This window comes from Maniola jurtina, chromosome 1 (genome assembly GCF_905333055.1).
Source record: "Maniola jurtina chromosome 1, ilManJurt1.1, whole genome shotgun sequence".
Classification (NCBI taxonomy): Eukaryota; Metazoa; Arthropoda; class Insecta; order Lepidoptera; family Nymphalidae; genus Maniola; species Maniola jurtina.
In genome coordinates, this window is record NC_060029.1 from 17272065 (window position 1) to 17296869 (window position 24805).

The following is a 24805-nucleotide window of genomic DNA, read 5'->3' on the forward strand; positions in this document are numbered from 1 at the left end:
TGGTATCCTTCTAAGAACGGTCTCATCTTTCTTATTCCCCATACTACCGCAAGGCATTCCTTCTCCGTGGTTGAGTATCTTGTTTCTGGAGGTTGTAGTGCTCGACTTGCGTACATTACTACCTTTTGCTGTCCGTCCTCCTCCTGCATTAAGACGGCTCCGAGGCCTGTGTCGCTTGCATCTGTTTGGAGTACGAATGGTTTCGAGAAGTCGGCTCTGGTTAAGATCGGGTCTTCTATGAGTAATTTTTTTATTTTTTCGAAGCATTCTTGTTGTTCTTTTCCCCAGTTGAATTTTTCGTCTTTCCTTAGAAGTTTTACCAATGGTGACGTAAGTTCTGCGTAGTTGGGAATGAATTTTCTATACCACGATGTCATTCCTATAAACCGCCTTATGTCCTTTATGCTCTCCGGTGCCCTGAGTTGCTTTATCGCCTGTATTTTCCCTTCATCCATCTTCAGACCTTCCTTTGTTATCACGTGACCTAGGTATTCTACTTGGTGTTGGCAAAACTCACATTTTTCTTTGTTTATTCTGAGACCTGCGTCGGTGATTCGTTTAAATATTTCTTTTAAGTGCTTTATGTGTTCGTCAAATGTTTTGCTGCAGACTATTATGTCGTCTAGATATACGTAGGCGTTTGGTTCTAATTCTGGGCCTATCACTCTATCTAATAATCTCTGAAATGTTGCACCACTTGAATGTAGTCCGAATGGCATAACTCTGAACTGGAATAGTCCTCTTCCTGGTACCGTGAACGCCGTTATTGGTTTGCTTGTCTCGTCTAGTGGGACGTTCCAGTAGCCATTCTTTAGGTCGAATTTTGAAAAATATTTTCCTTTACTTAGCTTTTCTAGTGTGTCGTCTATTTGGGGTATCGGGTAGGCGTCTTTTTCGGTAATTTCGTTTATTCTTCTGAAGTCTATGCAAAATCGGTATTGGCCATTATCCTTTTTGGCCATCACTATTGGTGAGCTATACGGGCTGCTTGATCTCTCGATGATTCCATCTGCCAACATTTGATTTACGTGTTCGTTAATTTTTTCTTGCATTTTCGGGTTTCTCGGGTAGTATTTTTGCTTTACTGGTTCTTTATGTTTTAGCTTTATTACGTGTTTTACCCAGGTATTTCCTTTTGGACTTCTTTCAGCTTTTTCGAACTCTTCTTTCAGAACGGTCTGTAGTATGGTTTTTTGTTCGGTGGTAAGGGTGTTTGTCTTGTTCCCTTTTGCTTCCGGGTTTATTGTCTCTGTGTGCTCACATGTCGCCTGTTTCCAGTCTATTGTAAGTCCTATTCGTGTGAGCAGGTCCATCCCCATTATCATTACTGTTGTTGATGGGAGATAGATGACTTGGTGCGTTAGGACTCTTCCGTTTAATTCTAACTCAATGTTTACGGCTGTATCTGTCGTTACCTTGGACCCGTCTGCTAATTTTATTGTTGTTTCTTTCCTTACTGTTCCTTTATTGTGTTTTCTTACGTGTTCCATGATTTCCTTGTTGATGTAGGTATTTGTTGACCCTGTATCAACTAACGCGTTGAACGGTTTTCCGTATATTTTTATCTTGGTAAATATCCTGTTGTCCTTTCCCACTTGTATGTTTGTTGTATATGCTTGTTTAACTCTGTTCGTTTTGCCTGTTTCTTTACAGCAGTTCTTTGTCAATTTTCCTAGAAGACCGCATCTGCTGCAGAATATGACCTGTTTATTCCGACATTCCTGGGATTTGTGGTTTTTCTTCCCACATTTCCAGCAGCAGGTATTCGGATCGTAATCTTGGTTGACCAGTTTTCCATTCCTTTTATGGTCTTCCTGTTTCGGATTTTCTGTCGCCTTGTCGGTTTGTTCTGTTCGGGTTTCTCTGTGTTGATAATTTGACTTTGTGTACCTTTCTTTGTATCGGTCTGTGTTTATCTTTTCGTAGTCCCTTGCTAGCTGAATAAGTTCCGTAATTGTATCAAAGTCTCTTCTCTTTATATAGTATTGGTAATTAGACTTCATATTGTCGTATATTCTTTCCAGTTGTTGTTCCGGTGTCAGCTTTCCGTATCTTCTAATGTGCGTTTGTATATCGGTTAAATATTGTACGAAGTTTTCCCAAGGTCGTTGTCGTCTATTTATGATTGTTTCTAAAAGGTTTTTCTCGTAATTCCTCGGGTAATAATATAGTTTAAAGTTTTCTGTGAAATCTTCCCAGGTTTTCCAATACTGGTTGTTGTTTCTGTACCATAGTGACGCTTTTCCGTTAAGACATCTGGGTATTAGATGTATTATTTTGTCTTTATTGACCTTTAACGTATCTGCTAGTTCCTCTATTCTTTCCAGAAATTCGGTGGCGTCCCCTGTTGTATCGTAATGGATCTTCCAGCGGGATATGGCCTTATCAAATTCCTTCATTTCCTCTTCGTTCCCCATTGTGCAGTCTTTGAACGTTTCTTCCTCGGTTTTGATTATCTGTGATAATTGCTTACGCAATTCGTCGACTGTACTCGTGGGTGTAACCGGTATATTTCTATTTTCTAGTTCTTCGATTAATTTTTGTTTATTTAGCGCGTATATCCAGGCCGTGGGCATCCTCTTCTTTAACTACTATGGTTTACTTATTTCTATCTTGTTTAAGAATTTCTATATTAAATAATATGGTTTATGCTAACTAAATCACGGGTTATTATTTTATCTTCTACGGTAACGGACAGAGCGGTACCGGTAACGATAACTTTCGATACCGGTGACAACGGTAAAATATGACTATAATTACAGAGAATGACGGTTAACTAGTTTATTTCTTAATCTTTCTTTTGAACGGTAACGGATTATTATATCGTACGGGTGAAATGGTAACGGATTATTATATGAAACGGTAACGGTAACGGATTTTTAGTTTATATCTATATTTCAACGGATGAGCGGACGGTACTTTATCTATATATCTCCTCTTTTAGACTTTATACTTTATATTTTATCGGTAACGGAATATTATGACTATATATATCGATAATTTTTCCCCCTCGTTTTATTAATTCGGTCGGATGCTTATCCTCAGATTTATCTTCTCGGGACCCCCGAGCCGACTAATCCTGGATAAGCATATAACTCGCGCCTTTAATTGTCGGATTTCTAGGTTTTCACTATTATATTTCGGTCGGATACTCACACTTACAGTCGAACTCGAACTGTACGAGTCAACTTTTTGCAAGAGTTTATATCCGTTAACGCGTTTTTTGATTTTTCTAATTTTCCCCCTTGTGTGTCTGTGTTGTGTGGTATTTTGTTACGATGTGGAGCTGATCTTGGATTTATCTTCTCGGAGCCCCCGAGCCAACTAATCCTGGATAAGCATCCAATTCCCGCGATTCTATTCTTGTGAGTGTTTATTGAGTTTCGCGGTCGAATATTCACCCTTACAGTCGAACTCGAACTGTACGGGCCGACTTTGTGCAAGGGTTTATATTCGTTAATGCTTTCAAATCACTCGAATTTAAATAAAAGTGTTACCTGTGTGTTTTCCCTGTCTCCTCTCGGATCGGATGCCACTGCGATGTAGCAGGGCGTATCTTTAATTTTTACGGAATACTATTCGGAAACGGATACGACCGGGTCTATGCGACGCGCGCGAATCCCGGACGGCCGGGTGGGTTTTTCGGTTGGGCGCCAATGTAACGTAGCGGGCTAGCTCAGGGGAGTCCTGCCTTGCCTCGCTACGTACATGGAGGAGCAGGGGTCGAACCTACCTCCCGTCAGTTGTCCCTAACTGGGTTGAGGGAAGGTAAATTAAACACGAACGGTATACACTAACGCCCTTCGGCGTTTATTGGATTCTTACAGTCTTAAATCTTAAACCTAGGTACCTATCCTACACGGGTTCTAATTATTCTAACAACACTCGGCCGCCGGCGGCCGGCAGACTACGCACTACGGAGGGAAACGCGAGGGGGGAGCGGGGATATCGGCGGAGCTGACGAGAGGTCTCGTCAACACCTCCTGTCTCGTTCGCTGGTATCACCACCCACCAGTCGTAAGCGTCTGACCACGTTCCGACTTTGGTGGCGAGCGGTGCTCCCAGTCGAACTGCCGGCTCGGTGGCCGGCGCGGCGTATTTATTAGCGAACGGCAGGAGGCGGTCGGAGTGGGGCGAAGCGTCGCAGGCCGCGTCGATTGACCGTCCTCGTAGAATGTTCGCGAAGTTTCGCTGATGCCTACGAGCGGCCGGTCACGTAGGCCACGGTGACTCATCCAAGATGCGCTGGCGACTGCCTCGTTATAAGATTTATAGTATTACTAGCTGATGCCCGCAGCTACGCCCGCGTGGATTTAGGATGCATGTATTATACATATAAACCTTCCTCTTGAATCACTCTATCTATTAAAAAAAATTGCATCAAAATCCGTTACGTAGTTTTAAAGATCTAAGCATATATAGGGACAGACAGACAGGGAAGCGACTTTGTTTTATACTATGTAGTGATGAGCATACTAGCTCATGCCCGCGACTCCGTTCGGGTGAACTACACTAATTTTTTTACCCACTAATGGGATAAATTTTCATAAATACTTTGTTAGCGGATGTCTTCGTCATATTTTTTTTTAAATAGCTATCTGCATGCCTTTCATTCGAACCGTCCAGTAGTTTGAGCTGTGCGTTGACGGTTGATTGAGCTAGTCAATCGGTCACCTTTTCTAGTGATTACATCTTTGTCTTTGACCTTTTCCTTTTATATATTTAGATTTCTTTTCTACGAGCTCTCGCGAAAACCCATAGACTTATGCCATCGACCACATAAACCACATAAACACATTTGTATAATTCATCAAAGGCTCGGGAAGTTGTGCCTTCAAATCCTTTCACCGAAACGTTTCTGTTTTTCTTTATAAATTATATATTTATATGTCGAAGGTAAAAGCTTTTTCCCATTGTTTACCGAAGTTATTCAAATCTTATAAGAAAAGTGAGTTTAATCATTTTCGTAAAGGCAACGTCGAACTCGTCGGAAGATAAATCATTTTCGGATCAAAGAGACCGCAGCTCGCAGGGAAATGTTAACAAAAATAAGTAGCATATCAAGTTAAATCACTTCGTACGGATAGGTTTACACCGCAATAATCCACAGTTTAGGATGTATCGAAATCAGAAAGGATATCCACGCTGTTGTATTCGGCGGCCGCAGCGCGCAGCGCGCCGCGCCGGCGAGGGGCGATGCCTTATTCGTTGCGAGAAAAACTTAGAACTAAACATGTGTACTTATACGTGCATAAATACTAACTAGTACAAAACCACTGTCAGCTTGCAAAATATAGCCTCAGAGTAAATGTAGATAAACCACCGACCGCGCGCGGCCTGCAGGGCGTCGCCGGGGGTCGCTCTGAGGGTCACAACACATGTGCTCCGAGGATTATCATTAATGGGGACCCAACCACGGGAGCGGCCCCGGCCTTCCTGATTATCTTGTTATATTACGATTAACTAGCTACCTAGATGTGTGTTACGTGGAACAATAGGCTTCTGCTGATTTCAGGTTCTGATCATTTTCTACCGGAACACTATTCTTCCATCTTTTATACTTTCTGAGATAGACACCTATAACATTTGTATCGATTGTGGATCACCACAAAAAAAATTAAAGTGACGTGTTCATAAACAAATATAATTCTAAATTGAGTGTTCATAAACAAATTAATTCTAAATTAAAATGAGTCTCGCGTGCGAATCCGAAGGAGTCTCGCGTGCGAATCCGAAGCGGTCGGACGTGTCGAGAGCACGGAGCCGGTGGCCAATGGCCTCTTATTTGTAATGGCGGCCGATGAAAATAATATTTTGAGATGCGGAAATTGTAAAATAATTTTAAATGAACTACTTTGTTACCTACAAAACAAATTAGAAATTATGGACCATGTTGGGCTTATCCAGTTGGTTGTTGAAAGTTTCGAGGAAGAGGAAATACGACGTGCTAAATCGTTGCTCCAGCTGGCTGTGCCTTCGGCAAAGCGCATGACGCAACGTAAAAATAAAGGTAAAGCGAGCAGGGATGTGGAGGATATGATAAACTTGTTTAATTCGGTTGATCCAGAATTACTACCGATTTTTGTAGCTCGAGATTTGCAAAAGCTCCCACCAATAACTTTTGATCATATTGATGCGACGAGACTCCTTAAAGATCTGATGGTGTTAAAAAAGGAGCTTGATCATGTAAAAGTCAACTATGTGGCAAAGGAGGAGCTCCAGAATTTAATCGCTGAGCAAAATTACGTGAATAAAAAGAGAGGTGGGTGTCTGGTAAATAATTTTGTAATGTGCGATAGTGGCCCTATGGGATTGACACAGAATACGAGCGGCTCTTTTCATGAATTTATCGAACAAAAGACGGATCAGCTGGCGGAGGAGTCAATGACCGCGAGAGATAACGACAATAGTTCCAAGGTCTCACAAGGCCAAGTTCATATATCTGTCTCGCCTGAACTTACTTCGAATGTGTATATGGATCTCACTTGCACGCCGCGCACGTGTAATGGGAGGCCTACCGCGGTTTCGAACAAACCGGTTCGAATAGGGGAGTTGCAGTCGCCCGCGCAAGATGTCCCGCTTCAATGCAGCGCGCCCACTGTTAGCGGCGATCTCACTCTAAATTATCACGTGGAGAGGCCCACTGCGGTTTCGAACGAAATGGATACACGAGGCAGCGTAACGAAGACGGTGCAGCAAGATGTCCCATTTCTACTAAGTACGCATTCTCATAGCGATCTCGCTCTAAGTAAACGCGCAGACATGCCTAATGAACATAAAACTAACTCGTGCATGTGCACACCGAATAAGGTGGGGACGCGCACTTTCGCGGACATCATAAAAATGAAAAATAACTCCAATCAGACGGATGGACAGTGGACTAAGGTTACATATGGCAAAAGTAAATCTAAATATAGGTTTGTGGGCAATCAAGGCAAGGGAGTAACAGACTCTCAAGGAAGTTTTAAAGCCGCGGAAATTAAAGTACCTTTTTATATTTATAATGTAGACAAAGGTGCGTCGATAGAGGACATCACGAAGCACATCCATAAAAAGACTAATACAATGGTTGAACTATCAAAAATGAGTATGAAACAGCCTAAACAATACGAAGCATATAAGTTTGATATTCCTCTACGCAAGTTGTCATTATTTATGGATGCGAATATGTGGCCCGAGGGGGTAGCTTTTAGAAGATATATATATTTTAGGCCTAAAAATATTAATGCAGTGCAGGCAAGTGCAATGGAGGTTAATTCACCCGCACTTAATGGAAGATAAGTCCTTGTATACAAAAATAGTTAGCTTCAACTGTAAGGGGATCAAGAGGTCTCGTGAATGTGTGAATTCACTCTGTAAGTCAGCAGACGTAATAGCCCTCCAAGAAACTTGGCTGCTGCCAGATGAAATACCTATTCTTGGAGAAATAGATAGTGATTTCATGTATACCGGCAAATCATCGATGAATATCTCTATTGGCCCAGTGAGAGGTAGGCCGTATGGGGGTGTGGCGTTGCTATGGCGAAAAAGTGTCTTCACGTCAGTATCCGTTGTGCCGTGTAATAATAGTCGCATTACTGCTATAAAAGGGGTAATCGAGAATCGTGTGTTTCTATTTATGTGTGTGTATATGCCTACTGACTCGCATGTGAATATTGTGGAGTTTAATGAATGCTTAGGTGAGCTTGTAGCTATGATAGATATGTGCGGCATTGAGTCTGTATACATGTTAGGTGATTTTAATGCGCATCTTGGCGAGCTATTCGGTAGGGAGCTATTAAATTTTTGCTCAGACCAACATTGGATATGCGCTGATGTTGCCAAGCTTGGACGGGACAGCGATACCTACACCTTTGTTAGTGATGCGCATGGGTGTCGGCGATGGCTCGATCATTGTTTGGTGACGGAGGCAGCTTGGATATCGATTAGGGATGTCAAGGTGCGCTATGATGTGTTCTGGTCGGATCATTTTCCCCTGGAGATAAGTTGTAATTTTGGTGTAACAAGAATTAAGTCCGTTTACAATACGGTTGTGAGGCACACAATGGTATCCGATCAGAACAGTAACATTGGAATCAAGTGGGGGGAAAAAACCCAGGTTGACATGTACACCGAAATGTGTTCTAGTTTACTGAAGAAAGTAGATTTTCCCAGCGAGCTAAGTATATGTTGTGACAAAATGTGTACAGATGAAACTCATAGGTTAGTTATTGACGAGCTGTACCAAAGAATTGTTCAGGTGCTACAGAAGGCAGCAATCGCGAGCAATCAGCCTGGAAGGGTCAGCAAAGGTAGACGGGTAGCGGGATGGAACAGGTATGTCAAAGAAACTCATAGGGAAGCTCGTGAGAAATTTCTGATTTGGAAACAACATGGTATGCCTTTGAGGGGTAAAATGTATAACGATATGAGGGAAAGTAGGAGTAAATTCAAAAATAAGTTAAAATTTTGTCAAAATCATAAAGAGCAGCTACAGATGGACGCGTTAGCAGAGAAACATAAGCAGAAGAATTTTAATAAATTTTGGAAGGAAACAAGAAAATTGAATCCTAGTGGTGGCCTCCCCGTGAGCGTTGAAGGTGAGACGAATGCAGGGCGCATAGCTAATTTATTTAAAGAACATTTTAGAGTATGCTCTACCCAAACTCGGGCGTCGCTGTCTCGGGGATGTACACAAGTTTTGAACTCTTCTCTCTCGTTCAGTGCAAAAGAGGTGAAGAGTGTCATAAAGAACTTATCGAGGGGAAAGTCGCCGGGGCACGATGGGCTGAGTGTGGAGCACCTTATATACGCGGGACATCACATCTATCGTGTACTTGCCATGCTTTATACGTTCTGCATTCGTCACTCCTATCTTCCAGAAGACTTAATGGAAAGCGTAGTGGTTCCTGTAGTTAAGAATAAAACAGGCGATATTTCAGATAAAAGTAACTATAGACCTATATCGCTAGCTGCGATATTAGGAAAAGTGTTTGATGGTCTGCTAGATCGTCAACTTAGTGAATATGTCGAGCTAAATGATGCACAATTTGGCTTTAGACAAAATCTGTCCACGGAAAGTGCTATACTGGCACTCAAGCAGACCGTCAAATACTACACGGACAGGAAAACACCTGTGTACGCTGCCTTTCTTGACCTTTCCAAGGCGTTTGATCTAGTCTGCTATGATAAGCTCTGGGAGAAGCTTCGGAGCTTAAATGTGCCGTCAGAGATAGTAAGCATTTTAAAATATTGGTACAGCTCTCAAAAAAACAAGGTGAGGTGGGCTAATTCTTACTCAGAGTCGTATCGTCTAGAGTGTGGCGTTAGGCAAGGCGGTTTAACATCTCCTACTTTGTTTAACATATACATAAACCAGCTGATTGATGAGCTCAGCGGAACTGGAATCGGCTGCTCTATTGATGGAACTATGATCAATAATCTAAGCTATGCAGACGATATGGTATTGCTGAGTCCATCAATTAGCGCACTCAGAAAGCTCCTCAAGATATGCGAGACCTATGCTGCGTCACATGGACTCGTATACAATGTGAAGAAGAGTGAGCTCCTGATATTTAAGAGCAAGGGAAACACTGTAGTCGATGTCCCACCCGTAACCCTTAACGGAGTTGCACTTAAGAGAGTGACTGAGTTTAAATATTTGGGGCACATTGTGACAGACGATATGTCTGATGTTAGAGACATTGAGAGGGAGCGTAGGGCGTTGGCGGTCCGATGCAATACTCTAGCCCGCAGGTTTGCACGGTGTAATAGGGAGGTAAAGCTTACTTTATTTAAAGCGTACTGCCAAACATTTTACACGTGCAGCCTGTGGGTGACGTATACCCATAGGGCCTACAGCGACCTACGTGTGCAGTACAACAATGGGTTCAGGGTACTGATGGGGCTGCCGCGCTGGTGCAGTGCATCACAGATGTTCGCAGAGGCTCATACAGACGACTTTTACGCAATCATGAGAAAAAGAGCTGCATCTGTGATGAGCAGAGTGCGCGGGAGCTCCAACAGTATTTTGAACACATTGGCTGCAAAGTGGGAAAACCCCTTTATGAAGCACTGGGTGTACATACATATGAACACCCAGTGGTCTCGAAGCTACATGAACTGAGCCTAATTTGACAATTAATAATAATGTAATTTAGTTTAGTTGAATTTAATTTGATTTAATTTATTTTAATTTGATTTAATTTGGTCTGATTTGATTTAATTTAATTTAATCTGGTTTGATTTAATTTAATCTGATTTCATTTGACTTGATTTGATTTAATTTAATTTAATTTAATCACTAACATAGTTCATAAGACCCTGTTACTACTAACACTATATGGATGAATGGAATAGTCCGAAATAAATGTTTATTATTATTATAATTAGTATTTTCAATTTTCGAAGTAAGATAACTATACCAAGTGGGGTATCATGGGTATCATAAATATACCAAGTGAGGTATCATGGGTATCATAACTATACCAAGTGGGGTATCATGGGTATCATAATATGAAAGGGCTTTAGCTGTACCTTGTTAAACTGGTTTTAATTTTTTTTTATGCACACCTGATAATATAATTTTTGATCTATCGTACAAAATGTAGGAAAAAATTCCCGAGTCCGTGTACGGAACCCCTGGTGCGCGAGTCTGACTCACACTTGGCCGGTATTTTTCATATTATATGGGAGCCCCCTGAAAATAATTTAATTGAAATTTTAACTCAATATTTGCTTTCGGGTCAACATTCTACACCAAATACCAAAATTCAGGTTTGTTTATGAGCTAGAGACTTGTGATTCGCGGACAGACAGACGAACGGACGCACAGACAGACGGACAGCAGAATGACATTAATGGGGCTCCACTTTTACCCTTAGGGTACGGAACCCTAATGAAACGGGCCGAATTGAGAACCTCCTCCTTTTTGGAAGTCGGTTTCAAAGATTATATTTTATTTTTACTTTTCATATTACTGACACTGACATCAAGTTTTTCTGTTTGTTTGCGTCTTTGTATGTTATCGATCTCGTTCTCGAACAGGAAGATTTCACATCAAATACAAGTCTTAACAATACAAAAGTGTTTCGGGAGTGTGTGCCGTAACTAGCGTACCTCCCCGAGCGTATCTACCGTAGCGTACCTCCCCGAGCGTATCTACCGTAGCGTACCCGAGCTGAGGATGGACATCGTGTACACGTACACCAAGAAGCGCAGCTCGTTCGGCCGCCAGCCGCTGTTCTGCGAGCAGGGCCCCGAGCTGTGCGACAGCCTCGCCGCCGCGCCGCCGCTGCAGCGCGACTACGTGCTGCGCAACCCCGTGCACCAGCCCGCGCAGCACGCGCCGCGCTACTCCGAGCACGTCGTCAACACCGTCAGGTGCGTGCCGACACTCGACAGCCCGGCCGCCGCTTATAATATATAATTCCACGCGTAAGTTGTAACGTAACGAAATTTTTCCGATTTTCTTAAGAGCCGAGTACACGACGACCGGAGCGAATCACGCGGAAGGAGGCTGGCCGAAGGACGTCAACGTCCTCGACCCCGAGGCCACTCAGCGCTATCGGAGGAAGGTCGAGAAGGACGACCCTTACGTTCACTGCGTCATGTCGCTGTCGTCGGTGAGTGCAGCACGTCACGTGGCGTGGAGCCTCGTCGACGGCTTCCGATCGAACGTTCGTTCCGTGCTTTCAGCGGATGGAGCACTACATCATGCAGAACAACGCGATCGACATGTACCGCGCGTACTACGCCGAGATGTGCGCCGCGCCGCCCGTGGAGCGCGGCGCGTGTCGCACCGTCAACGTGTACCGCGACGCGGCGCCGCGCGCCCGCGCCGTGCGCGCGCTCAGCTGGCAGCCCGACGGCGGCGCGCGCTTCGCCGTCGCGTATGCCGCCGTGGACTTCCATCTGGCGCCGCGCGCGCCGCTCAACGCGTGCGTGTGGGACGTGGAGCGCGCCGCCGCGCCCGCCGCCACGCTGCTGCCGCCCGCGCCGCTGCTCGCGCTGCAGTTCAACCCGCGCGACGGCGACGTGCTGGCGGGCGGGCTGGCCAGCGGACAGGTGGGCGTGTGGGACTGGCGGCGCGGCGGTGCGCCCGTGGTGCTGTGCGCGCCGCACGTGGCGCACCGCGGGCCGGTGCGCAGCGTGCTGTTCGTCAACTCCAAGTCCGGCCGGGAGTTCTTCTCGGGGGCGTCCGACGGCGTGTGCAAGTGGTGGGACATGCGCGACATGGGCGCGCCTACCGACGAGATGATCATGGACGTGGTCGAGTCATCGTCCGACGCGCAGAGCGCGGCCCGCGCCCACGGCGTCAGCGTCATGGAGTACGAGCCCACGATCCCGACGCGCTTCATGGTCGGCACCGAGGACGGCCTCGTCATCGGCGGCAACCGCAAGGGCAAGACGCCCGCGGAGAAGTTGCCGTTAAAGGTACAGTGGTACGAGGCGTCCCAACCTCACACTGCGCATCGTATAAAGACAACATGTCAGCCGGGCTCGTGTGATCATAGTCTGCGACGTGCGCAACCCGAGACGTTGGCACGACTCGTGTCGCGATCGCCCGAGCCGTGCACGTAGCACGCTACATGTCTCAAGTTTCGTTCCACAGTTGGACGCACACCTGGGGCCCGTGTGGTCGCTGGAGCGCAACCCTGGCTTCCTGAAGAACTTCCTGACGGTGGGCGACTGGACCGTGCGCGTGTTCAGCGAGGAGTGCCGCGAGTCCGCCGTGCTGTGGTCGCCGCCGCTGCGCCACCGCGTCACCGCCGCCGCCTGGAGCCCCACGAGGTGAGCCTCGCGCGTGCGCGCCGCACGGTGCCACGCGCGAGGCTCGACTCGGCGCCGGCGTGTTGCAGGCTGTCGCTGCTGCTGGCGCTGCAGGACGACGGGCGGCTGGCGGCGTGGGACCTGCTGCGGCGCCAGCACGCGCCCGCGCTCGCCGTGCGCGTGTGCCCCGAGCCGCTGCTGCGCGTGCAGTTCCACGAGGGGGTGAGTGCGACGACGCGCGCGGTGCGGCCGCGTGGGTCGCCGGCCTGCAGTGTCGTGTGTCGCAGGGCGCGCTGGCGGCGTGCGGCAGCGGCGCCGGCCACGTGTACCTGGTGGAGCTGGCGCCGAGCCTGGCGCGCTCCGACAAGAACGACAAGGCGCTGCTCACCGCGGTACGTGCACGCCCCCCCTCCGCCCGCCCGCCGCACGGCGCCGTGGGCTGACCGTGTCTGTCGCAGGTGCTGGAGCGCGAGAGCAAGCGGGAGCGCATCCTAGAGACGCGGCTGCGCGAGATCCGGCTGCGGCAGAAGCAGGCGGAGGAGGGCAGCCTGGCGGCGTCGGCGTCGTCCGTGGAGCGCACGGCCGGCGACCGCGACCTCGCGGACGCGGGCGCCGAGTACGCAGCGCTGGTCAAAAAGGAGCTCGCCACCATGTAGCCGCCGCGCCGCACTTCAATCAATTTTAACATCAAATTGTTGCATTGTCATAAGGTTCTGTACCAAAATAATAAAACAATTCACTACCTAAAAATCGTTCTGCTCATCAGATGCTTATATTAATAGCTAACGAATTCTAATGTTACCGGCTTCATATTTAGGATAACGTCAATAAATGCCCAACCATTACAATTAAAGAACTTTTAAAATAGATACTGTCCTACATGTCTGTGAAAATTTACTACCAACTCATTACCTACGAAGGTCCGAGACACAGCTCGCCGACAGAGTACAGACTGACGGACGGACAGTGGAGGCTCAGGAATAGGGTTCCGCAGTAAAAATGGTTTCATTATGTTTTTATTTCCTCAGTAATAATAAATAATTACTAATTATTACCTAATCAGTTATTAGCTAGGTATTTATTGTGTTTGAGGAAATCCTTGAGATTGTAGTTGTACAACTGAATAGTACCGTAACGTACCGTAACTCAAACACGTACCGTGTGTACCTATATACAGTATATACCCACGCCGCGCTCGCGAGCGATGCGGCTCTCGGCAGTGCGGCCGGCGCGGCGGCGGCTAAAAATAACGCGCTCGTGCGCCGCTTAGGTACAGCTAAAAGTAGACAGTAAAACACTCGCACGGACACTCGGCCGGCGAGCCCGGGGCGACGCGCGCGGCGATGACGTGCGACGCGGAGTGGAGCGGCGCGGACGGCGGCGCGGCCGTCGTGCTGCGCTGCGTGTTCGCGCTGCTGGCGCCGCGCGAGCTGTGGCGCTGCGGCGCCGTGTGCCGCGCGTGGCGCCGCGCCGCGCTCGACGACGCGCTGTGGCGCCGCGCGCTGCGCCCGCGCGCCGCGCCGCGCACGCTGCGCGCCCTCGCCGACGCCACCCGCGGTAACGACAGCTTCACTTTACGTTCCCACCATTCACAAGTAAACGAACAACTCAGAAAGAGAATATTGCAGTATTATTATAACTATATTTATATTTTTATATAATTATATTTTTTTTTTTTTTTGTGTTGTTTGTGTGTGAATTTTGATGATTGGGGTTTTATATTCACGTTTTCTGAATTTCTCCTTCCTCCTTGATTAAGGTGAAATTGCTCTGAAAATGTCTCGAACTTCGTTTTTCTCAATTTCCCTGAGCTGTGGTCACAACTCAGAAGTTCGTATTGTATTGCAATTCATCAATCCATTCCATGTGTTATTTAGATTGGGTGTATTTCTTATAAACTATATCCAGGCACAGTATCCAGGTAATAACTGATTTGGTATTGATCATGTTTTCATACTTATTGAAAGTTCGAATAGATTTTCCCTGTGTAGAAGATCGCTGACGCATATTCAAACGGTGTCCCATGTCTTTGGGACAAAAAACGTAATTCGCTGCTCTGTGTTTTAATTGTTGAAAAAGCTTCCAGAATGAAAATTGGTCATTTTGTACTCTGTAAGTACAGCCTTTGAATTAAGTACAACTACTGAGTTTCTTGTCGGCTTCTCATTAAATCCTCATTTCATCAGCGATTGAGTTTTCTAGGACCATTCTCAATAAAGTACCACAGTAGTAGGTGGTATGGAGTATTGTCTTATATAGTTCTTTGTCAGATTGCGTCCTCTGTACTAAAATTGAAGTCAACAGGCACTCAAGGACTATCAATATAAAAAAAAGATGTATGAATCTACAAAATCAAAGATTTTGTTCAGGAAAGGGTTTGATTTCATGGTCGGTTTGTTTCCAAGTATTTGTTGAGTAAAGAGTAAATGTCAGTAAATTATTGTCAAATTATTGTATATGTACTTAGTTACTTCGAAATTACAAACAGACTGGATGTTAAATGTGATTTGAACATGTTTGTGTTTGTGAATGAACGAAAAAGTGAATATTTCGATTGAAGTTTTTTTATTAGAAAGTTTGGAGTTTGTTTTATAATTATTTTCACTATGTAAACATTAAACATATAGTGAAAATAATAAAATTATAAAACAAAAACATGTACTTGAATAAAGCGTATTTTATGCAAAATTTTAAAATATCTTTTTTATTTATTTAATTAGGAAAACATACAGCTTAACATATTATATGGGTTCCTAGCCTATTTAGACAAACACACTAAGCCACTTTAGCTTACACACAAAGGACTTACCACAATTCCCGATCGGGCATATTATTTTGGCGCGCTTACAAAATGCCGAAAAATAAAATAGCTTAAGTTTGTTGCTATAATTTCTCATTAAGTGAATTTGATAATAAATTCTGGCATAAATCGTTCTCGTTTTAACTGAAACTGAAGTGTAAGCAAAGTCAAAGTGCGCTCTATAGATTTCAACCTAATATTCCCTTCCCTGAGATAATACAGAATAATATTATACTCTCAAAATATGTAAAATCGGCTTTATACGAACTCGTTCTTTCTTCTAACTGGTATGCCGGGCACGAATTGTAATAAAACTAACACGTACCTATATTTTATAATCAACAGAGAGCCCGGAGTGGTCGTGGCGCGAGGAGTACCGACTGTCGCGGCGGCGCTGGACCCAGCGCGCGCGGCTGGCGGCGCGCGGCGCGGGCGCGGCGCTACGCTGCGCGGCGCTCAGCGCGCGCGGCGACTGTGTGGCGCTCGTCGACGAGGACGCGCAGCTCACGGCACGTTCCCTTCTCGTTCACGGCGTCTTTTCCCGACCGGTGTACGTCCGTCGGTCGCGTCGAACACGAAACGCATTCATTAGTATCGCAAATGCGATTCCAGATTTATGAGACGACTCGTCCGGACGGCGGCGGCGCGGAGTGGAGCGAGCGCTGGAGCGGCGCGCCGAGCGCGGAGTGGCGCGACGTGGCGCAGGCGCAGTGGGCGCCGCGCCGACGCGCGCTGCTGCTGGCCGCGCCGCTCGCGCTCGTCGACCGCCACGAGATCCTGCTCCTCGGGTTCGATGGTAACGGCAGGCCCGACGCCGCGCAGCCGCCCTCGCGCCCGTGCTAACGCGCCGCTCGTGTTGCAGAGGCGTGGCGCGCGCGCGTGCTGTGCCGCGGCGGCGGCGCGCGCGCGTGCTGGCTGGGCGACGCGGCCTTCCTGTCGCTGCAGCTGCACCTGCTGGCGCCCGCCACCGCCGCCACCACGGTGTGGCTCAACTCCGCCGACCAGGTGACCGCACACTCGCCTCGCGCACGGACGTGGTTAGAGGTCCACTCGGAGAGCTGACCGGCGTTGTGTGTCGGCAGGAGACGCAGTCGGAGCACGCGGGCGTGACGGCGCCGCTGCTGCGCGTGTACAATGAAGCCGCCGCACATATATCGTAAGAAATTATTGCAAAATGTTGAAATAGACAAATGGCTTTCACTAAAGACGCAGGACGGGCGGTGACTCTGAACGTATCATTGTTGTGTGTCGACAGTCACATCCTCGTGGCAGACGCGCCCGACGACGGAGAAGACGAGCTGCCGGAGGAAGAGGACGAGGACGAGGACGAGTCGTGGACGAGTCGGCGCGAGCCGGGAGCGGCGTACTGCCGCGCGCTGCGCCCGGTGGGTGTGGCGGCGATAGTGATACCGACTCGGTGTCTCCTGTAGTGCGCCAAGTCGAGTGCTTAGCTCCGCTGGTGACCAGGCCTCGTTCCATTTTCATTAACGCACTTGGAAAGTGATGCCTGAGCAGTCACGTTGTATTGAGCGAGCGGAGGAGCTCTACGCCTCTACTTGGCCATCGATCCTTTGTCGGTCTTGGGCTTGTGAGAGCTTCATAACTTCTGAATGAAATGGAAGTGGACTGATCTAGTGTAATGTTGCTATCTCACTCGGTCAATTGCTGCAGTCCACCACGCTGACCTTCAAATGTGTGCGAATTCTGCCAATCCGCATTGGATGGAGGATTGGCACAATTCACACACATTTAACTCAGTCGTTAATATTGTATGGCATTATAGCATGGGGTTCATGTGGATCAACTTTATTAGACAAACTCAATAAGGCTCAAAAACTAAATCTCAAAATCATTTTAAGAAAAAATCGTCGATTTCGAATTGTTTCTACCTCATTAAAGCGAATAACTTAAAACGAAAATGGCATCCAGGTCTAAAGTGCTGGGTGGGTGTGTGCAGGCGGCGGGCGCGCGGCGGCGCTGGCTGCTGGCGGCGGGCGGCGCGGCGGGCGCGCGGCGCGGCGTGGCCACGGCGCTGCAGCTGTGGGCGCTGCCCGCTGCGCTGCCGCTGCCGCCGCTGCGCGCGGGCGAGGCGCTGGCCGCGCGCGTGCAGCGTCGCCGCGCGCAGCGCGCGCTCTCGCCCGCGCCCGACGCGCCGCCGCCCGACGAGGCCGCCGTGCGCGCGCTGTGCACGCCGCCCGCGCGCGTTTGCGCTCTGCACCATCAGATATTCGGCATCGTGCTCCATCCTAAGTAAACTTACCACATTAAAATATATATATTTTTAGTAATTCCATAATAATTTCACCGAATTAGAAATGATTTCAAAATAACAATAATGCTAATCTCGCCTCCGATCCATTTGACTGTGACTAGTCCAAAGTGAGCTTCCTGCTTACTTCTAACCTCCTTTACTCCTGGCGTTTATGGTCGGCGTCAGGTAAAAAAAACTCAGAGTGGAAGGGATGTCTGCGCAGGCACTGACTACCGACAGTTACGGAAGTCAACTATGACTGACGAAGCAATAGCGCGGCAGTATAAACAACAGTACGGGACCGCGCTCTACTTCCTACCAACAAATAGAACGAAGAATCACTCTCACAGCCAATAGTGCGTTGGAACAGACATAACCTACTTCACAACCCTGGGAGATAATAAAAATAATCCCACCAAAAACATTTCATGTAAAATGTTGCCAAGACTCACAAGTTCATAATGCTGTTAAAAAGTTATGAGATCTCTAGTAGAGCCAAGCCCCTAGCTGAGCTTAGATTTGTGCTGGCCATGGGACCTATCCCAAGTCCAAAGTATATAGCTTTTAAATGCTCTTGACTATATCACATTTATAACAATAAATAACAAATAACTCTACTTACAAGCTCTGATTCTACAAACCCTACATCTTCGTTAAAAAAGTACGGCTAGAGTGGGTAACGATAGAGATCGTTACCTCTTTTTTTAAAAGCTTTTATTAAACTTGCAATGTACTCGTATGTAGCTATGTTTGTTCGGGTGGAATCTTGCAACTCAATTTTGAAGCAGATATACCAAATTTCAGTCTTTTAGGACTTCAGGAAACACAGATAGTTGGTACGTTTGATAAATCTGCCACGGACATCTTATCCTGAAAACTTTAGTATTCGAGCAACAGATTTTACAGATATGCATCTCATATACGAGGGGATTGTTCATAATTCTTGAAATTCCTACTTAATGCCAAATTTCAGCCTTCTAGGACTTCAGAAAGTAGCCTAGAAGTTTTGACTGTCAATAAATCTGAAACTATAAAAGCTAGACAATTGATACTCAATGCGTTTAATAAATCTGCCAAGGACATCTTATCCTAAAATATCAGCATTCTAGCGACAGAATTTACAGATTTGCTTTTCCCATAAGAGGCGTAGAGGGGGGAAATTTCCAATTTCTTAATTTTTCTGTAGTTTGTATGCAATTTCTAGTCAACATACCAAATTTCAGTCTTCTAGGACTTCGAGAAATACCTTAGAGGAGGTTTTGAGTAGAGGTTTTGATGATCATCAGTGAGGGACGAAATCGGCGTATTTTAGGTATCAATATATCTGTAACCATAAAAGCTAGATATTTGATACTTGGTATATTTGGTAAATTTGCTGAGGACACCTTATACTGAAAATTTCAGCTTTCTAGCGTCATCCAGACCGAAGTTATGACGGGTCGAAAATACGGCGAAACACTTCGAGAAAAAGGTACGTAGCGCCCCGGCCGCCGTTTGGCTCGTCTTGGCGGGGGCACTACCGTGCCCCCTGATCCATCACTCGGGGAAGCCTGAACGTTACGGTTCGCGCTCACTACCTCTTGTTCACCGCGTGTCGTGTGCAGCGGGCGCTGCGTGTGGGCGACGACCGCGGGCGGCGCGTGCTGCGCGTCGCTGCCGGCGCTGCGGCCGCTGCTGCGCCTGGCGCCGCCGCCCGCGCCGCGCGCCGCGCTGCCGCCGCACTACGTCACTCCCGCCGTCGACGACGACTACTTTATAACGTAACGTATTTTTTTAACTAATTTTTGTTAGTGCTAAAAAAGCACAGTGGAGACGTGATGCGTTCAAATAAGTGAGGAGACGCGGTGGGAGGTGGGTGACGTTACGATCCAGCTGGGATGAAACTAGTCAGTCAGCCAGTAATGTAGCGTGTGTGCGTGTGCAGCCCCCCGGGGAGCGGGGCGACGCGCGCGTGCCTGTGGACGGCGCGCGCTGCGCTGCCCGCGCCCGCACTGCACGCCGCCGCGCCCGCGCACGCCGCGCTGCTGCTGCCGCGCCCGCCGCGCGCGCCGCACGCGCCGCACGCGCCGCACGCGCCGCACGCACTGCTGCTGCTCACCACCAACGAGCTGCAAGTACGTAGTGTGTGTGTATGTGTTACGTGGGTACTGCTGCGGATTCAGGATTCAATACCCTGTGGGAACTTTTCGGAGGTTTAGGATAGAAGTATCGTCAAAATTGGTTTAACAGATCGGCCATGAAAAGCTAGAAGCACAAATAGACACACACACTTTCGCTAATAAGTATGAATATGAATAAGCTTCGTCAACAAAGTTTATGTGCGCACTGAGGAACGCGCCACGCCACGCGTGTGTGTGTTCCGCCTCAGTGTGCGGCCGACGAGGGGCCACACACACACACACACACACACGCACACGCACACGCACACGCACACGCACACACAGCTGATGGATTTGATAACTTGAATGAGATGTATGCGTTTAGGAGGTGGTACAGTATAGTAATTGCGTTAAAACATAAACATAAATGTTCGCAGGTGTGGCAAGCTTCTGATGACTAGGAGACATTCCCAGTTCCTGTAAGTGTACTGTAAACAGGTATGAAATACATTCTTTATTCAATATTAAATTGTTTTATTGTCCTAACATGTACCTATAATTTATACTTATCATAACCAAGGACCGACACGTTAGTGCTTAGGTAACTACTGTAGGGATTTTCATTGGCTTTTCAAAAAGAGATTTAAACTGATTTTGCGAGAAGGTATACCTAAAAAGTGCTCCATCAGTAGAAGTATAATATCTTTTAAGATTAATGCATAACTAACTAAACCTTGCGATCGGTTCGATCTAATGCTCTAACTGTCTGTTATGTTCGAGAACCAGGTGAACCTATGTGCCAGGTACACGATACATGCGACGCTGGATCAGGTTGCTAGTGAAAAACGTCAATGAGAATCATTTAAAATTTATCGCGACCATCTAGAGCAGACGCATAGCCCTCTAGTCTCTAGCGCGACGCGTGTCACTTTGTTTGCGACGTCGCACGGCACGACACACTCGGCACTCGGCACACGGCACCCGGCACACGGCACACGGCACACGGCACACGGCATGGCGCTCCTGCACGCGCCTCGCGTCGCGCGGCGCTGCGGCGACGTTGCGGCGCTCGTGAGGCACATCAACAGTCTCGACTCGTACATCGGTACTCGGAGCTCGATGCACAGTCGAGGGAGCATTTCCCAGTCCGAGACAGCTTCGTCCCTCTTGCAGATGAGACGAGCGCTGTCGGACAGGGCGCGTGCGCCGTGCGCGGCGGCCGAGGCGGCGCCCTGCGCGCCCTGCGCCCGCGCGCCGCGCCCGCCCTGCCGCCGCCCCGCGCCGCCCGCCGCGCGCGGCGTGCGCGTCACGTGCTGCGCGCCGCCGCGGGGCGCGCGCCCGCCCTGCGCGCCGCCCGCCGCGCCCTGCGCGCGCTCCTGCGCGCACGCCGCTGCACAGGTATAAGTGTATGAAATGTCAGAAGTAAAGTACCAGGAGGTTAGAAATTAGCGGGAGGCTCGCCGCAAACTAGACGAAAGGATTGAGATGAGATGGGCATTATTGCTCTTTATAAAATCATTTTCACTTGCTGTAAAAAAGAACATTTTACACCAAACTTTGTAGACCAAAGGACTTGATAACAAGTGTAAATTGAAAATTTATAACACTACAAGTGAAAGTTACAGTAACTAGAAAACTAACTTTCAAACGGCTGAACTGATTTTCTTGGATTATAGCTAAGAACACTCTCGAACAAGCCACCTTTCAAACAAAAAAAACTAAATTAAAATCGGTTCATTAGTTTAGGAGCTACGATGCCACAGACAGATACACAGATACACACGTCACACTTATAACACTCCTCTTTTGAGTCGGGGGTTAAAAACTGAGACTTATGTTTGAAATAAGTATATTAATTATGTTTGAAATAAGCTAGTAAGTTCCTACTACAATTAATTTTAAAAATGTTAAAAAAACTTCTGTTTCGACTGCTGTGGCCTGAGAGCGAAGTGACGCCCTTGGAAGTAAAAAAAGACCTCATTACCAATAGTTTTATATTGTACACAACACATTCAATGGGATGGTAAAGAATTTATAAACACAATGCTAGAATTTGTGAACACATCATAATTATTTATTATTATAATGTTATGTGTTGTCATTTCAGGCCAAACTAGCGCCAAACAGCTGCTCCGCTCCGAGTCGATGCGGGGATCAGCTGGACTGGGTGGCGCGGCGCCTCGCGGCGGCCGACAGCGCGCGTCGCGAGCTCTACGAGCGCGAAGTGGCCGCGCGCCGCCCGCCCCCCGCGCCCGCGCGCGCGCCCTACCGCCTGCACGACGAGCGCGAGTGCCTGCGCGCCACGGACGGCCAGCACTACGCCGTGTCGCCCGCCGCCCGCTGCGGGTCGGACCGCGCGCCGCCGCCGCCCCGCGCCGTGCACGTCGAGCCCTTCGACCGCTGCGAGCTGCGCCGCGCCGCGCACCTCGACCCGTGCGGACACCGCCCGAGGATCTTTCTCGACATAGACCGCACTACGGCTCCGAGCCCCGCCGCTCCCACCACGAACGTTCCTGCCGAGCGTCCGCCGCCACCCGCGGGCCTGACGACGCGGATCATGGAGACGCTCCGACGGAGCGCGCCCGCCTCGTGTCCGCGCCGTCCATGCGCGCCGCCCCGTGCGCCCGACGCTGGCCGGTGCGCGCGCTCGGCGTCACCCGCGTCCGTGCCGCCGCCCTGCACCGCGCCCTCCGTCACGGAGCGCCTGCGCCGCCGCCCGCGCAGCGAGGGCGCCCGGCCCTGCGACTCACGGCGCGAGTTCCACACGAGCACGGCGAGGCGCGGCTTGGGCGGCCCGTCTTCCCGGCCGGATACGAGTCAATCGATCGATGTGAAATCGAGTGAAAGTACCCTGGAGGCCATTTTGCGGGCGAGGGAGCGGCTCGAGGAGGCGGGTCGCGGCCGCGTGGTCGCCGCGGAGGGCGCCACAAGCGAGGCGCGTGGCGTGGGCGCCGGGGGACTCGAGCTGAAAATTCCGCCTTCAGCGGAGGCAATCCGCGTGCGGGTGTCGCTCGACTTCACCGCAGCGCAGGCGTCCTGCCTGCCCGCACCCTGCCTGCCCGGGCCCGCGCCATCCGCACTCGACTCGCGGTCCGCATCTACATTTTGCAGTTCCGATTCGTGGCTATCGATAAAAAATATACAGAAAAAGTTGTCGGGAGGGCGGAGCAGCGCTCAAGCCCCGCCCACGCCGCCGTGCCCGGCGCCAGCGCCGTGCTCGCAAAAGGAACATCATCCTGAATTGAAAAATAAAAAGAGAGAAACAGAATTGAAACGGACAAATTCCCCTTGCGCCCCGCCGCCGCCGCGCCAGCACCCGGCGAGCAGCGCGCGGGCGCCGCACGCGACGCGCGCGGGAGGGGGGCCGTGCGGCGCGGGCGCGGGAGGGGGCGCGCCGATACAAAACAAACCAAAATTTTCTTCAGTGCAAGATTTAATTATTCCTGCTAATTTATCTTAAAATGATAGCAATTATAATTATTGCCGTATGTCGCTTTAAATACACTAATTCCTGTAAAATTTCATTAAGTAAATTTTGAATGTTTTTTTTTAATTTTGATGAAAAGTGAATAAATTGACAGTGACGAATTATACAATTTATTATTTCTCTTACCTTAGCTTTATCATATATTTATACACCTCCAAAAATTTAAAAATACTTGTCTGTGTATCAGTCTGTTTGAACGGGCTCATCTTCGGAACGGCTGAACCTTTTTTGACGTGAGGAGGGAGAAAAATACACCGATACCTCCGAGATTTCTGATCCGATTTGAATAATTTTTTTAGCGGTAAAGCAACTTTGCTTCATTATTCCATAAATATTTGGAGTCCAACACCACGGCTAGCAAACAGCAAATGATGAGCACAAGTTCAATCATGCGAAGTCAGAAATTAAACTATGTAATGATTTTTAAAAATATAAGAACATCGGAAACACATCTCTCTGGCAAGATACTGAAAATGAATATTTTCCAATATGTACCATTTTTTTTCTAGCAATCTACTGAACTGAAAAAATCTAAAAAGTTTAAGAGTATTAGCCAAGCTGACAAATAAATAAACAAAATAAAAATAAATAGCAAAACTTCAATAAACGAATAAGATAATTATTATAACATGACGTAACGGACTCGAAGGAAAATACAAGTCTAAAACGGTAATTTTTAATTTTGTAAACTTGGCCACACAACACAAACATTAAGTTAATTGCGGTTAGAATAGTTGCGGTTAGGTTAGTTGCGGTTAGGTTAGTTGCGGTTAGGTTAGTTGCGGTTAGGTTAGTTGCGGTTAGGTTAGTTGCGGTTAGGTTAGTTGCGGTTAGGTTAGTTGCGGTTAGGTTAGTTGCGGTTAGGTTAGTTGCGGTTAGGTTAGTTGCGGTTAGGTTAGTTGCGGTTAGGTTAGTTGCGGTTAGGTTAGTTGCGGTTAGGTTAGTTGCGGTTAGGTTAGTTGCGGTTAGGTTAGTTGCGGTTAGGTTAGTTGCGGTTAGGTTAGTTGCGGTTAGGTTAGTTGCGGTTAGGTTAGTTGCGGTTAGGTTAGTTGCGGTTAGGTTAGTTGCGGTTAGGTTAGTTGCGGTTAGGTTAGTTGCGGTTAGGTTAGTTGCGGTTAGGTTAGTTGCGGTTAGGTTAGTTGCGGTTAGGTTAGGTTAGGTTAGGTTAGGTTAGGTTAGGTTAGGTTAGGTTAGGTTAGGTTAGGTTAGGTTAGGTTAGGTTAGGTTAGGTTAGGTTAGGTTAGGTTAGGTTAGGTTAGGTTAGGTTAGGTTAGGTTAGGTTAGGTTAGGTTAGGTTAGGTTAGGTTAGGTTAGGTTAGGTTAGGTTAGGTTAGGTTAGGTTAGGTTAGGTTAGGTTAGGTTAGGTTAGGTTAGGTTAGGTTAGGTTAGGTTAGGTTAGGTTAGGTTAGGTTAGGTTA

The 24805-nt window shown here is 48.0% G+C and overlaps 3 protein-coding genes across 4 annotated transcripts; all 3 read left to right on the forward strand.

The window, feature by feature from the left end:
• The first annotated feature begins 10744 nt into the window (after positions 1-10744).
• On the forward strand, positions 10745-13442 carry LOC123880350 (dynein axonemal intermediate chain 2-like). Of its 2 annotated transcripts, XM_045928487.1 has the most exons (7): positions 10745-11361; positions 11456-11603; positions 11677-12414; positions 12593-12771; positions 12840-12972; positions 13038-13142; positions 13209-13442. In XM_045928487.1, exons 1-7 carry the CDS (start codon positions 11165-11167, stop codon positions 13404-13406), a joined length of 1698 nt encoding a protein of 565 aa, XP_045784443.1. In that variant the 5' UTR covers positions 10745-11164; the 3' UTR covers positions 13407-13442. The 2 variants fall into 2 exon arrangements, with proteins under 2 accessions (XP_045784443.1, XP_045784511.1); XM_045928555.1 differs by lacking the exon at positions 13038-13142 and having other exon boundaries at positions 10746-11361.
• A 651-nt stretch (positions 13443-14093) lies between these two features.
• On the forward strand, positions 14094-20354 carry LOC123867442 (F-box/WD repeat-containing protein 5-like). Its single transcript, XM_045909484.1, has 9 exons — positions 14094-14307; positions 15896-16059; positions 16163-16346; positions 16413-16555; positions 16633-16706; positions 16806-16935; positions 19406-19561; positions 19726-19915; positions 20338-20354. The coding sequence occupies exons 1-9, from the start codon at positions 14094-14096 to the stop codon at positions 20352-20354; spliced, it is 1272 nt and encodes a 423-aa protein (XP_045765440.1).
• A 560-nt stretch (positions 20355-20914) lies between these two features.
• LOC123867449 (atherin-like) lies at positions 20915-23491 on the forward strand. Its single transcript, XM_045909497.1, has 2 exons — positions 20915-21298; positions 22008-23491. Exons 1-2 carry the CDS (start codon positions 20915-20917, stop codon positions 23358-23360), a joined length of 1737 nt encoding a protein of 578 aa, XP_045765453.1. The 3' UTR covers positions 23361-23491.
• The last annotated feature ends 1314 nt before the right edge of the window (positions 23492-24805 follow it).